At 38.7% G+C, this 14,870-nt stretch overlaps 1 protein-coding gene across 1 annotated transcript; it reads right to left on the reverse strand.

Moving 5' to 3' along the window:
* Positions 1-1,144: 1,144 nt before the first annotated feature.
* On the reverse strand, positions 1,145-2,560 carry lbx1b (ladybird homeobox 1b). The gene is made up of 2 exons (XM_057843793.1): positions 2,088-2,560; positions 1,145-1,632 (listed from the first exon to the last, which is right to left on the reverse strand). Exons 1-2 carry the CDS (start codon positions 2,413-2,415, stop codon positions 1,145-1,147), a joined length of 816 nt encoding a protein of 271 aa, XP_057699776.1. The 5' UTR covers positions 2,416-2,560.
* Between the last annotated feature and the right edge of the window lie 12,310 nt (positions 2,561-14,870).

Here is a 14,870-nt window from a genome sequence, read left to right on the forward strand (position 1 = left end):
CCCGGACCCGCAGAACAAAAAAAGCCCCATAAAGGCTAACAGAAACTGGGCCAAAACTTTGTGTTTTCGTGGCATCCTCGTCTTTATTTGCCCGGGCCAGATTTGTGATTCTCACATAAATTTTTGGCCCGAATGGAGAAACACGTCGATGGGTCAAGAAGCCACGATACGCATTTAAGACGTGAAAGGAGATGCAGATTCCCGGCCACAATATGTTGAGACCATCCTCGTAGAAAAGAGCACAAAGGGATTAAATAGTGCAGTATAATACGTTTAAATAGACGCGTTTGATGGCTTTACGAGCCCGATCGGCATGTTATATTCTGCTTTCGAGAAAGTAGAAATTTTAGTTAAGAACTACAAATATGCAGGAAAAAAAGCCATTTTATTCCCAGTGTTGCCTATATACATTGCAGTCTGTGCATTAATTGTTTCTCAAATCCTGATTTTTAGAAAGGCACTTACAGGTGTTCAAATAATAACAAACAGTATCCAAACAAATTAATCTTAAAAAAAAAAAACTTAAAATCACCGCAATAACAAAGTTGTTTTCTCGCCAGCAAATAAAAAAGGGGAAAAAAAAGTCCCATTCTTCATGCACAGCGGCACAAAGTGAAAAGAGGAGGCGAGTCTGCAGTGGCTCACATAACACAAAATTAAATAGTAATAATTATGAAAAAAGGAAAATAAATAGACTATAGTGATCACAACTCAAATCATGCATTTGCATGCAAAACATAATTGGGTGAGGCCATATAAGGAAAGAAATGGAACGAATAGGTGTGCGTGTGTGTGTTGGGGTGTGTGTGGAGGTGTGCGCGCGTGTTGAAAAAAAAAAAAAAAAAAAAACAATATAATAAATTACACGTGTCATTTTTGACCATATTGCTTTGATTGCAAAGACTGTTACATCGTGAATTACCACTGCATATTACTTCTTGTCCATGCTTATTCACTATGTGCGCCCGCATATAAAAGTATAATTACATTTTGGTACATCATATTCTGAAAATGGTACACAATATAAGCAGTAATTATACAAGGAAGTCCACGACGATGTTTGTTTCCGCCGTCTATTTGTTCTTTAATTTTTGGTGGGGCGGGGGGCTCCGGTGCACGCTTCGCCCCCCTGCACGCCGCGCTATCAGTCATCCACGTCAATCTCCACGTCCTCGTCCTCTGAGCACTCTTTGCTCGTTGTGTGGTCTGAGAAAGGGGACAGCGGGGACCTCCTTAGTTTCTGGCCGAGCTCGTGCTCCTGCTGGCCTGCCCGCGTGGGGGAGTCGACTCGTGGATGGCCCAGCGTGCCGTTGGCGCATTTCTCCAGGTCGGCCAGCTTGGCCAACTTGTCCAAGGGGACCTGACCGATGGCTTTGGCCGACTCGACGTCGGCCTTCATCTCCTCCAGGTCCCGCTTTAGCTTGGCCCTGCGGTTCTGGAACCACGTGATGACCTGCGCGTTGGTCAAGCCGAGCTGCTGGGCGATCTGGTCCCGGTCGGCAGGGGACAAGTACTTCTGGTACAAGAAGCGCTTCTCCAGCTCGTAGATTTGATGATTAGTGAAGGCCGTGCGGGACTTCCGGCGCTTCTTCGGGGTGGTTCTCTGGCCGAATAGAGTCATGCCGTCGCGGCCTGGAGAGGATGGGGATACCGTTAAATGCGGGAAATTTTCAAAAAAAAATTTTTAAACCCAAAAATTTAAATGTTTTTGCGGTTAAAGTTTTTTTTAAGCCATTCTAGGAAATATTGTCTAATATTTTGAAAAATAACTGCAAAAAAAAAAAAAAAAGAAAAAAGAATAAAATAAATAAAGTGGTGCAGCGCACTGCAATCAGCAATTCATATTGTTGGATTAATACGTCAGCGCTACCAATCAAAACGGAGCCAATCCCTTGTATTACGCACCAATGGCGAATGCAAGTAAGTGTATATTAAATCTATAGCAAATGTGTCCAATCCATAAATATATATAGGGCCAAAATATAGAAAATAAGATATATATTTATATAAATAAAATATTATCTCTATTAATGAATATTTGTGGTGGTCTGTAAATATTTATTCCGGACCTAAATGAATATGATTACCTTCTGCCGCCTGTAGCACGCTGACTTCCAGCCCTTTAAATGTTTTGCTGGCCAGCTCCTCCAGGGCGCACAGCGGCGACGTTTGGGTGAGCAGAGCTCGGCTGGACAGAGGCAGGCTGGAGGCGCGGTGCTTCTCGCTGGACGAAATGAGATGAGCCGTGCCACAAATGGTGTAACTTCGCTTGACGGACGGCTTGTTGAGGATGTCCTCGATGCTGAAGGGGGTCAGCGGCTTGTTGGAGTTGGCGGGGGGCGGCAAGTGGTCCAACGGGCTTCGCCTCCTGTTTTCCCCCGCATCACATTTGGCCACTTCTTTGGATGTCATCATTGGTGCTGAGTTGGACTCGTTATGGGTGCAGCTCTTGAAAGCAGTCGGGCTATGCGGGGAGATGGCTGGCCAAAGTCACATAACAGAGGACGAGTGGAGGTGGACAATCTTATTCCAAAACGGGATGCCTTCAAAGTGCTCCTCTGCAGCGAGAAGCCTCCCTGAAAATGGCGAGCTCCAAACACTTGACGATCACTAACAAGTTATCATTGACTGCTAGCTAATCAATTATTTCCAGTAGCACTTTCCCCCTCTTCCCTTTCACTCTTTGACTATGTTGCAGTCCAGCGCCGAGCTTTTTGCGACTGGGGGGGCGCGGGGTGTCCCATTAATTAGGATGCATGGCTGGAAGGAGGAGGAGCCCGGCGGAATTATCATGCGTTGTACTCATATCATCTTTGGTCTAATTTAGTCGTGTGGTGACTTACTAGAATAGCCTCGTGGAGTCAATTGGGGAAGGGTGGGGGTGGAGAAGGAGGACGGAAAGGGGGCATCAGGGAGAGAGGGAGAGAAATCACAATCCGTAGCCTATTTAAGCCTTTTTACGCATAAAAGTTCACTTTCCGCTGCCGTCCTTTTGCGTCCTTTCGTTTTGTATTCTGCAGAGGTTTGGATTAGCTCGACGGATGGACACAGGTTTGTTTGAGTTGTCGCAGTTAGTCTCAAGGATTTTCCCCCCCTCAACCAAAGCTGGATGATTCTTTCTTTTGTAAAGGTAAAGTGGAGCTGAGCTATATATCAGCTCTGATGATGCCTCCTCTGGGGCGCCGAGAAGAGCAGCATGCGGCCCTCTCAGCGTCACCAAAGCCCGCTCATAATTCAGGCAATGGGCATCCTTTTCCCCCCCTTTTTATTACTAGCAAGAAATACTTCATCTTCTCTCAAATGTCCCCGCGCTGCATGTGCAGGTTTGGCATCCAAGGTTTACTAAAGGGATTTTCAACATTGCAGCATAAATACAGTTTTATCGCATCAAAAATAAAAACAGCGTGGGATTTCTTTATTACCCCCCCCCCCAAAATCGTTTCATTTAATTGTACGGATTTGTTTGTGTTTGTATATTTTTTAAACAAAATATGTGGATGTTATATTTTAAAATAATGGTGTTTTATTTTTCGTTATTATAGTCTATATTCGATTAATGTTATAATTAAAGAACTCATTTGCGTCGTTTTATCCTAGTATGATATTTCTTTAAAACAATGTTGCCGCGCTAATTGCTGCAAATTTGATTGTATTTTCACGCCAACTATTAAAATGAAGGCTACGAAAGGAAACAAAAACAAATTAGAATAATAATAGTCTGCTCGGTTGAGAAAAATACATCCTGTCACTTTTATTTGCTGCTGGAGGGGGTTGAGGTTTAATTTGCGAGGTAACTGCTTATAGTATTTTGTTGAGAAACGACCTATTCTGTCGCTTCACAAATGTGTTTATGCACGAATGTGCATGCAGATTAAAAAAAATAATGTAGGCTATAAAAAACACGTCACTGTTAAAAAATCATGTCTAAGAGTTTTTTAGGTAATACATGCATTATGTATAGAAGGAATTAATACCTGCATTGTTTTACATGTAAACTATTTTTATTTATTTTGAATAAGAAATTAGTTATTATTTATTGCATAATTTTAAAAAAAGATAAATCATATTTATTTAAAACGTAACCACGTTATATATATGTATATATAAAATATTATACCATGAGCTGCCTAAAGGGGCTTAATGTCTTTATAGCTAGTCAGCTGTATGCATGAGACAACAACATCACTCATTCCCTCTCAATTCCTGACACTGAGTCTTTTGTGTCAATCAGATGCTTTTTGAGACGTGGTCTCGACTGTCATGTAATCCTTGTATAGCATTTCCCTGCAGTGCTTGTTTGGTCTCATGAGCAGCCTCTCCTCTTTGGCCTCTTTCGCCTCTTCCCAACCAGGTGTTGATTTAGGCCGTCCACACTGCAGTCTGTTAGCTCCGAGCTCCATCGTGCTATGTGTTAGTGACCTCATGCAAGGAGACGCAGCACCCACTGCAGGCTTAGACGGCTGTTAGTTGACAGCTGCAGGGGGAACAATCCACATTGTAGCCATTTTGTGAGACCCCAAAGTTGGGTGTCAGATCTCCACTCTCCCAAAGGCCCCTTAACTCCCACCACAGCATATATAGATAGCAAGAAATAGAGACAGAGTGATACCCCGGCTTGTGTCTCTCTGTATAAAACCTGTACTGTATAAATCACACGTCATTACCAGAGGGTCACTCTCTGAGGTGCTCCATTGGGCGCTTTCTTCGCAAGGGCCGGTGTGATTGGAGGAGAGTGGATTTATCTGGCAGTCGGCTCTGTGGAGAGGCGGCCATATTTTATGTGACTGGAGATGTAATAACAGGCCTCTGACAAATCCCCGACGGCCCGCCTTTTCCTGCCTTGCAGTACAGTGGCAGTACTCATGGAACCTCACAACAGCATCCCTTTCAATGTAAGAGATCTGTGCCTATCAGCGCACCTTTTGTCTCAGCTGGATTCTTCCGTAACCTTTACATCGCCCTTGTCCAAGGTCAATCCACTCAACTCCTCCAACACCTTTTTTCTCATGTATGATGTCTAGACATGGATGGTGATTATTTCAAACCTCTCACACTTCGTTTTTTTTCCCAGCCTGATTTTAGGGGCACACTTAGGGTTTGTGTTTTAGGGAAACACTTCTATTTTGTTTCCCTCATTGTAACAATTGCAAGCAACCTTGTTGGCACATATATTCTTAGTACTCTTTTCTTTCAGGCTATATAGGAGAATTAAAAGACATAACTAAGTATAAACCTTTTTTTTGGAGTGTGTTACACATTAATTAATGATTGATATCCTACTTCTATATTAGGTAACATTTCAATTTATATACCATGTTACACACATTTTACTGTAAAATATTCTCATTGAAATAAAACAACAAAAAAATTACTTGACAAATGCATATATCTGATATTACCTTTTGGGCCAAAAATTGCACGGGGTAGTGATGGATGGAGAGTAGAAAGTAATAGATTATTATTAAATCTTTTTATATTATACTGTTATGTATATAAAAATATTATTAGCCCAGCAATAGTTGCCTGAGTCGTATTCACTGAATGTCTTAATAAATAATAAATAATAATAATAACTTAAAGAAAAACAACAAACTAGACGAATCCAGGTGCTTCACTTCAGTTTTGGCAGATTACAATGATCTGGTGATAAATAAAGAAAAAGCTAGCATACTCATATTTTGACAGTAAGTGAAAGGAAACAATCATATTAGCTAACAATATATTGTATATTGCAGACAACACTCAGATGACTTGAAGTTATGCTCTGAAACCCGCAATTTAGCCAAATTTCAAAATTATCCTGTATACATGTGCGAAATATCATTGGAAAGTTTAAAATCTCAATTTTCTGGTTGAAGAACATTTTTGAACAGGAGGGCATTTAAAAAAAAATAAAAAAAACATTTAAACCCCTAAACCCTAAAGCTCAAGGTGAGCGCATGGGAGAGCATAATTAAAAACATCATGATTTTACCTTGTTTCGATCCAAAAACTCCGTGTAGCATGTCTCACCGAGTTTCAAGACATAGCTGTGAATGGCCACAGCCGGACTTTTTGGGGATTTTATGGGTGAAACACGGTAATATAACAAGGGTCGCGATGCAGAAATCGCAGACATCAAGGAGTGGTTGAGAGTTTCTTTTTCAAATATTTACACTTTTAAACATTTTTTTTTTCAATTTTTCTTTGCTTGGATCGATTATTTATCTTCTAAAATATCGGGGAAAATGCGGCAGTCACAAAAAAAGTACAATTAAGCGCTACTTATGAAGTGGATGTCCGTGACCTATTTTCAGACACAATTTTTTTCATTGTGACGTAATTTGTTTAATGGTTTAAAATATGCGATTTTTTAAAGTCGTTTTTTAAAATTAAATTTTAGACATCAATTAATGATTCTAAGCTAAAAATGATAGAAATTTTGAAAAATGAATATAAATACTTACCTTTTTTATGGCTAGGTTGAAACAAAAGTAGTTGCGCGGTGTCTGTAAACTGGGGTCTCCAGGGTAAAACGGACAAATTCGAAATAGGGGCTTAATGTGGCATGAAACTGCTATGGCAGCATATAGTCATTTTATTCTATCAAACACAACAGTTGTTTTTGCTTAAAACACAGCAGTTTATTTTGAAGAGGGGTCCTAAAATGCTTTTTCAGGCTTGTCTGTGCTTTCCGCCATATACATATGCATCTACAGTACTTTTTAAAGATTCTTTCACTAAGTTAATTCATGGTAATCTGACATGAAATTGATCGGATTTCTTTCAAACACCCTAAAAGGCGGCCGAAAGGATAAACAGGCACATAAAATGCAGCTGAACACAACAGTCAATAAATTACAAGTCAGGACATTTTCCCCCAATGTAAGGAAAAGCACAAACAGGTGCACAGACTCCCAAGAAATACAAGAAGCACAGACGTTGCCCCATGGGGAGTGCATAATGCAGTGCTACTCTCTTTAAAGGAACCTTTTCATGGCTTTCTGGGTGGAGGACAAAGTCACTGTTGTAGATTTTGGTGAAGCAGCTTCACCCAATAGATATTTAACAATAATGTTTTGACATGATAAACAGAATGTGCATGAAGCATGTACTGGTGGGTTACTTCTCTGTTTCAGCCTTGCCAGCCATTAACAGCATGTCTGACCATACTTGTGTGGTTTGGGGCTTGCAAGTACACTTGCTGTCACTGAAGCATGAACATGAGCATTACTGATTCCTATAATTATCTGTGGCCAACAATATGGATTTTTTTCCCATTACTATATTTTAAAAATCACATTCATCGTTTTGACCTCATTTTAAATTTGCAAAGTATGATGTATACGTACACCAATGATACTGTAATTCTTGCAGGCTGGTTTTAGAGAACAATCTGATAAAACATAGCAAACCTATGTACATCAAAACTGAATGCACAATAGTGCAAATTTTAATAACAGCTAAATTAACAGTGTTTTAATTATTAGTAGTCTTGTAAAACATCAAATTCAAGATGTCACAATATCGATTATTCTGAAAAAAAAGGTTTGCCTCTGCAAAAGTTTGAATGCAAAGGGTTTCAGTCAATTTAATACAATATTGTATTCACATTTAACAATCAGTTACTTTTTTTTTTTTTTTTAAACAATCAAAAATGCAAAGCAATTTGGTTGTTTTTGCCAATTTTGTTGATGAAATATGTCGGATATTTGATAAAAACCATTCTTTTTAACGAAACGGTATCACAGTATCTATGGGTCGATGTTTTGATATTTTGATAAATTCTATTCGATTGTACTTAAAGTGATAGAAACATCTTCCTCATGTGCACCCGATCAGTAAGATTTTTGTTTAATAAAGTGAAAATGCACAGAATTTGATTTTTACGATGTGTAATCGTTGAGTGAAATGGAAATAAAAGCTAATATTTCCCGGATGTAGGTGAAATAACGAGTGCTAGACATATTTAAATGTCAGTAATATTTTAGCCAGTCAAATATGAGTATCTCAGATTTACCGTTTACTCTTTACACATTGGCTATCCACTTTGCATGAGCGGTTATTAGAGATTCAAGGAAGTGAAGCGGACTTCTTCTGAGACGGAGAAAGAAGAATGACAACAACAGATTGAACAGGTAGTAAAATTAAAGAGAAATTTCTAAGCTACTTTTGACCTGTTTTGAGTGTCTCAGCATCTATGTGCTGTACGCATTTGGCGTGAGTGACTTGTGAGCAGTGGAATTTTTATTTATTTATTTTTATTTAAACATCATTTCCTACCTTATTATAGGTATGAGAAATGTTTAAATTGCAATTAAAAACTTTGTGCAACTGTCTTTTACATGATTGCCATCTTCTATACTAGGTATTGTGTACTGCTGTAACTAATCGCTATATCCATCGAGATCGATGAATCGCTGCACTCCTAATTAATAATATTGTAGTTTGCAATGTTTTTATTTCACTTCTAATATATTACTAATATTTACTTTCGATGAAAGGACAACGAATAGATATACTTTATTATGATGCAGTGCCATTCAACATTTTATAATTGGAATACAAATAGATTTTTTAAAAAGTTTCTCCTTGATTCCACTAATTTAATCTCTCTTTTTCTCATTGAGTGTTGCCTAATATGCCAAAATATTTAGTGAATACATATATCTATTAAATGATGAAACCTCTTTTCAACAAGTCTATACAGTGATACTTCATTTATCGCGGTTATGCGGACCGCCCCGAACATTGAAAATCAGCAAAGTAGAAGCGGAGCTTATTTACATTAAAAAATTTTTTTTTTTAAATGTATATGGCGGAAAACACAGACAAGGGTGAAAAAGCAGTTCCTGCTCTTGCTCCCCTCTTTTAAGTGCTGTATTTTGAGTAGAAAGAACTGTTGTTTGATAGAACATTAGTATATGCTGCCATGGCAGTTACGCAGCATTAAGCCCCCGAACTATTTTTAAATTGTCCGTTTTACTCTGAAGACCCCCGTTTACAGACACCGCGTAACCGCATTTGTTTCAACCCAGCCATAAAAAGAAGGTAAGTAATTATATTATTTGAAATGTCTCATTTTTTGCTTAGAAACATTAATTGATGTCTCGTATGTAGTTAAAATAATAATAATCAAAAACTTTTAAAAAATTATTCACTCGCATACTTTAAACTTTTAAACAAATCGCGTCACAATAAAAAATAGTAGTGTCTGTAAAAATGTCACTGATATCTACCTCATAACTATCGCTTAATTGTATTTTATTTGTTACTGTCGCATTTTACCCGATTTTTTTAGATGATAAATAATTGATTCAAACAAAGAAAACTGAAACAAACAAAAAAAACGTTTTAAAGAGTAAATATATGAAAAAGAAAATCTCGACCACTGCTAGTTGTCTGCGATTTCTGCATCGCGACCCTTGTTATATTACCGCGTTTCGAATCCCAAAAAAGTCCAGCTGTGGCCATTCATAGCCATGTCTTCACACTTGGTGATACATGCCACATGGAGTTTTTGGATAAAAACAAGATAAGTACGTGATAATATCTCATTAAAATCCTGGTGTCTTTAATGATGCTCTCTCATGCTCTCTCCTCCAGTTAAGGTTTAGGGGTTTAAAAATTTCTTAAAAAATCTTTTTAAATTTAATTTAATAAATGGTTTTTAAGCATCGCAAATCTAATAATTATGATATAAATGAGATACAGATAAAAGAAAAAATGATTGTACATGCATACATGCATATATCAACATTTTAAAACAAAATACTGTATTTATGTATATATTTTAATTGGAAAAAATCCGCGATGATAGTATGAGAGATCAGGGTATATGATTAGCCACGTCACAAATCCTATACTCTTAAAGTTGTATCCAAGATTTTGATATAGCGCTCTTACGGTAATCTTGAATTCAGGTGTACCTAATAATCTGACGGTAAAATGTATATTCCGTTCATCCTATCTAGTTTTCCACATTTGATTACTCACAAATCTCTCCGCTGCACTATTTGAATGCTATCCTGCAGCAGCAGAAGCACAGGAGCAGTGCATCATTTCAATGTTTTTCCATCCTCATCTGCACTTCACCATAAAGCACAGTAAGCCGTAGTGCTGAAGGATTGTGTTATTTGGGATGGCCTGGATGGTAAAGATTATTCACAGCCTTTGATAGTAAAAACTGCCAGAGGAGAACTGGGGAGAATTATGACGGCAATCCTTCAGTTTTCGTTTGTGCAGCCTTTCTTTATTTGTTTGATGCAAAGACTTACAAAGTACTATAAAGAAGCCTTGAGGTGAAAAGCAGGAAAACTCATTTGCTGTATTAATAGACGGAAAATTACAGATGTATTTTCTAGATGCATCTACAAAGTGGAAAAACACTCATCAGAAATTATTATTCATTTTAGTAATTCATTATACCTGCAGCACCTGTTGTGTTAATTATGCCTTCTTTTTTTTTTAACACGGTTGAATACAGTACATATGTCAAGTGCCTCTTCAAACTAAATTGCAGTTTATTTAATTCGAGCATAAATTTCCCAAAAAGGGCCATGCTAATGGCATGAAGACTTAAGTTCATTCAAAGCCCATTTGGGCTTTTCTAATACAGCCGCATGGGAACAAACGCTAAAAGGTCAGCTGTCCGTTCTGTGGGGGCCAGAATTTGGGCCCTCCTTCTTCTCATCACTCGCTGTTCCTCATTCTCTCCTCCCTTTGACACTTGTGCTGTCCTTGTTTCTCTTCTTTCAGTTGCACACACACGCATAAAAACAAACAAACACCGAGAGGTGGCCTCTGTCTTTCAATTAGCCTCTTACAAGGCTGGCGTCTGGCGAGTTGGGCCCACAGCAGATGCCGCTGCGGAATGGCCGTTCATCTGCAGCCTGAAGACTGTATTGAATAGTCATTAGGGTGGAGCTGGGTATTCATGAGCAGGACCTTTGTGCATTAGGGGATGCTGCTGCTGACATCTGTATTTTTTTGCTTCTCTGTGGGACTTCTTTAAAAACAATAATAAATGATTCCAGGTTAACCTTCATGTTATGGTGGCAGAGTTACATAACTTGAAACAGAGGATTTGAGGAGTAAGAGGAGAAGCCCACCCAATGGGACGAGGTGCCACGAGCCAGACTGTCGCATTTGTGTATGATTTGTCGACTCTCAGTGGGCCCGTTCATGAAGCACCTGGCAACCCTGCACAGAGGAATATGGTGGCTGCCATGACCATACAGCAACACTCACACAACCATATGCCTCCATTGTCATTCCAATCAGTTTGGACAACATTCACTTTCCCCTCCTTTCACTGAACACTATCAATACAAACCCCATGTGGAGGGCCTTGGGTCAGGAGGGACACTCTCTACAAAGTGGTTGCTGACACACGGGGAGGTGCGCGCACTCACACACCAATGTATTCATAGACACACACACACACACCAATGCCTCCCCGGGTCCTACCTCCCCCTTTCTATTGAACCCCCCGTAGGCTGGACTGAGGAAATGTGAATTAGCTTCATCAATGCAGAGGTTAACATTGCGCAAAGATGATGTTGACCTCTCGTTGTATTCTAGGTTTGATGTCTTTCTTAGGGCCAAATGCTTATGAATAAAAATGGCAAGGGGAGAGCTTGACAAAGGGATTTGTCTGACTAATACCAAAGGAAACCCCCTTAGGTAAAGCCTGGTTAAGCTCAACACTATTGAGCCCCCCTTTGCAGTATTATCAATCATGGCATGGCTCACACAGGGCAGTTATTGTTTTTACCATAATTGTGTCAAGACCGCTTTCATTTGTCTCTGATGAAATGTTTGAATTCATCATGCAAATGCAGCGACAGTATACTGTAAATATTACTGTCTTAAATACAAAGCAGGTCAAATATGTACATACAGTATGCTGTCCACCTGAATCTGTGAGATATGACTTTATCTATATGAATAAAGACTACATATACATACATGGACATAGTTAATATTGTACACTGTAATAAAATAAAACCAATATGACATTTTAAACCTAAGATTTTAAGCAGACAACTCAAATTCTGAAGTTCTCTTCAGCAAGCTGTTATTTTGGATATTCCAAACTAATTTTTATCAAGTTAATATTTTAAACCTAAAATTGGAAGTTGTAACTACTTAACCGATTTAACCAATAACCGTTTTTTTATTTTCCTATCAAAAGTGACTTGCTGTTTTGTGTATATATATTTTTAATGTCTTATCTTTTTGTGACCTGTCCTGTTCAGGTGCTTAGACACGGAGAACAGTGTAATGAATATTTTGAGTATTTTCTAATCATTTTATCAAGTGCGAACTTGAAAATTTGAGTTGTAACTGCTTAACAGAAGTTCAGCTTACTTAAAATATTGAGTTTCAACTGTTTTTTTTTTGTTTTCCAAAAAGAGTGATTTGTTATTTTGAGTATTCCTAACTGATTTTATCAGGTTAATATGGTAAACTTAAAAGTTGTAACTACTTAACGCAAGTCCTGTTTATAAATATTGAATTTGAAACAACATTTTTTTGTTTTCCATCAAAATCTGAAAATTCAAGCAAAGGCTCAATCTTGGTCTCATCTGACCAAACCACAAGGTCCCAGTTGAAGCCTGGGACCGTGTGTATTTTTGTGTGAGACCAAGATTGAGCTTTTTGGCAACAAACACTCTAAGTGGGTCTGGCGTGCCACGAAAGATGCGCATGCTGAAAAGCACCTCATACCCACTGTGAAGTATGGGGGTGGGTCAGTGATACTTTGGGGCTGTTTCGCTTCCAAAGCCCCTCGGGACCTTGTTAGGGTGCATGGCATCATGAATGCTTTGAAATACCAGGACATTTTGAATCAAAATCTGCTGCCCTTTGCCCGAAAGCTGAAGATGGATCGTCACTGGGTCTTTCAGCAAGACAATGACCCTAAACATATGGCCAAATCTACACAGAAATGATTCACCAGACACAAAATCAAGCTCTTCACATTGGCCATCTCAGCCCCCAGACCTTGTTTTGTTGGCAAAAGGGGGTTGTACAAAGTATTAACACCAGGGGTGCTAATAATTGTGACACACATTATTTGATGTCAAATAATTTTTTCTTTATGTGGGATTTTTTCCCCACTGAATGAATGCACTTGTATTGAAGGTTGGATTTTTCTCTTTTTCTATTAAGGTCCCATATTATTTGAATTAAAAAAAAAAAAAAATTAGAAGCTAAAAAACACATCTTTTTCAGGGGTGCCAATAATTATGGAGGGCACTGTACATGTGAATTGAAAACTGAAAACGGTCCAGTGTGAATGAATGTTGAGATGTGCCCTGCTATTGTCATATACAAGGGGGGGAACAAGTATTTGATACACTGCCAATGGGTTTCCCATTGACAGTGTATCAAATACTTGTTTTCCCAATGGCAGTGTATCAAATACTTGTTCTCCCCACTGTATATACATATGCACTGGTTGCCATTGACGGTGATAGACATCCAATCCCATTGGACTGAGCGGCATGGCAGCGATCATTCCATTGCTGCAAGCCCTCCCTGTCCAAATGGATTGGACTAGGGCTGCAGCTAGGAAATATTTTAATAATCGAGTATCCTACTGAAAATTCCATCGATTAATCGAGTAATTGGATAAATATGATTTTTTTTTTTTTAGGGAAAGAGCAATTATAAATATACATGAGAAAAGAAGACATTTCAAGTAATGTCTTTATTTTAAATATTGAAAAAAGTCAACAAATGCATCTCAGATGTGACTAGAAAAAAATCCCCAACAAATTCACTGTTTACATTCAAAAAGAACTTAAGATCTTATAAAAAAAGGAAAAAAAAAAAAATCTTATTTCTTACATAAAAATGTCATTACGCTTGATAACACACATCACTTAAAAGTTAGATGTTTTTCCCACGTGTTTCAATCGAATTTCCATTTGTGTCAAGCTACTTTTAATTTCTAGTTAAGTTAGAAGTCAAAATTGTAAATCCTGAAGGGATTTTGACTTTTTGCAGTGTTCAAAATAAATGTATGATACCTGCTGTATTGGAGCTCATTAGGCACTAGTGCTATTTGGTGTTTTATCCATCAATAACTATCAAGCAAAAATTGACAGTTAGCTTTATTATGTTTTTATTTACACCCTCATTACTCTACAGCGCTGTGTTTTTAAAGATTAAATAAAGCCTGTATAAAAGACGCATTAGACACACTTCAACAGTAGTCATAATTGATAGAAACTTAGCCCTTCGCAGGGCTAACGTTACGTTAGCAAGGTACAGTAACATTAATCTTGTTTATTAGCGCTACGTTACCTTAATTTTATCTTGTCCCGAGTATCGCTCCTCCGCTCTCGGAGTATACAGGGTGCCTTCGGGGGAGCAGGAACCTGGCGGGGCAGGTGGCGCGGGTGGTCATCGGTCGCGGGATCCAGCTGGGGGTGCGTAAGCGTCGGTGGGGCTGTGGGTAGCCAGGGCTGGGCGGGCGTAGTGCAATCGCTGTCTTACAGTGAATACATAAAGCAGTGTTCGTTTTGGTCTCCAGTTTGAAATGCTCCCCCACTTTCGACATTTTTTTGCTTTTTCTTGGTGCCTTTCTCTTCGCTTTTGTCGGCTTCTTCGTCGTTACCATTATATTCATGCATGGTTGAAATCAAATATACCCACACGTGACGTCAGCGCGTTGTGCCGCAAGAACAGTAGTCAGGGCAAAACATCATGCTTAGAGCTGTCAAAATTAAACGATTCCTCGAGACGGAGAAAATGCCTCGATCAATTTTTTAAATCGGGTTACTTCAGTTATTCAAGTAATTGTCTCAGCTCTAGATTGGAAGTCTATCTAGTCACAGGGTAATTTTGAATTCACAGCCAAAGTACGAAAAGAGCCACAT

The sequence above is a fragment of the Corythoichthys intestinalis genome, chromosome 8, assembly GCF_030265065.1.
Source record: "Corythoichthys intestinalis isolate RoL2023-P3 chromosome 8, ASM3026506v1, whole genome shotgun sequence".
NCBI classification, from domain to species: domain Eukaryota; kingdom Metazoa; phylum Chordata; class Actinopteri; order Syngnathiformes; family Syngnathidae; genus Corythoichthys; species Corythoichthys intestinalis.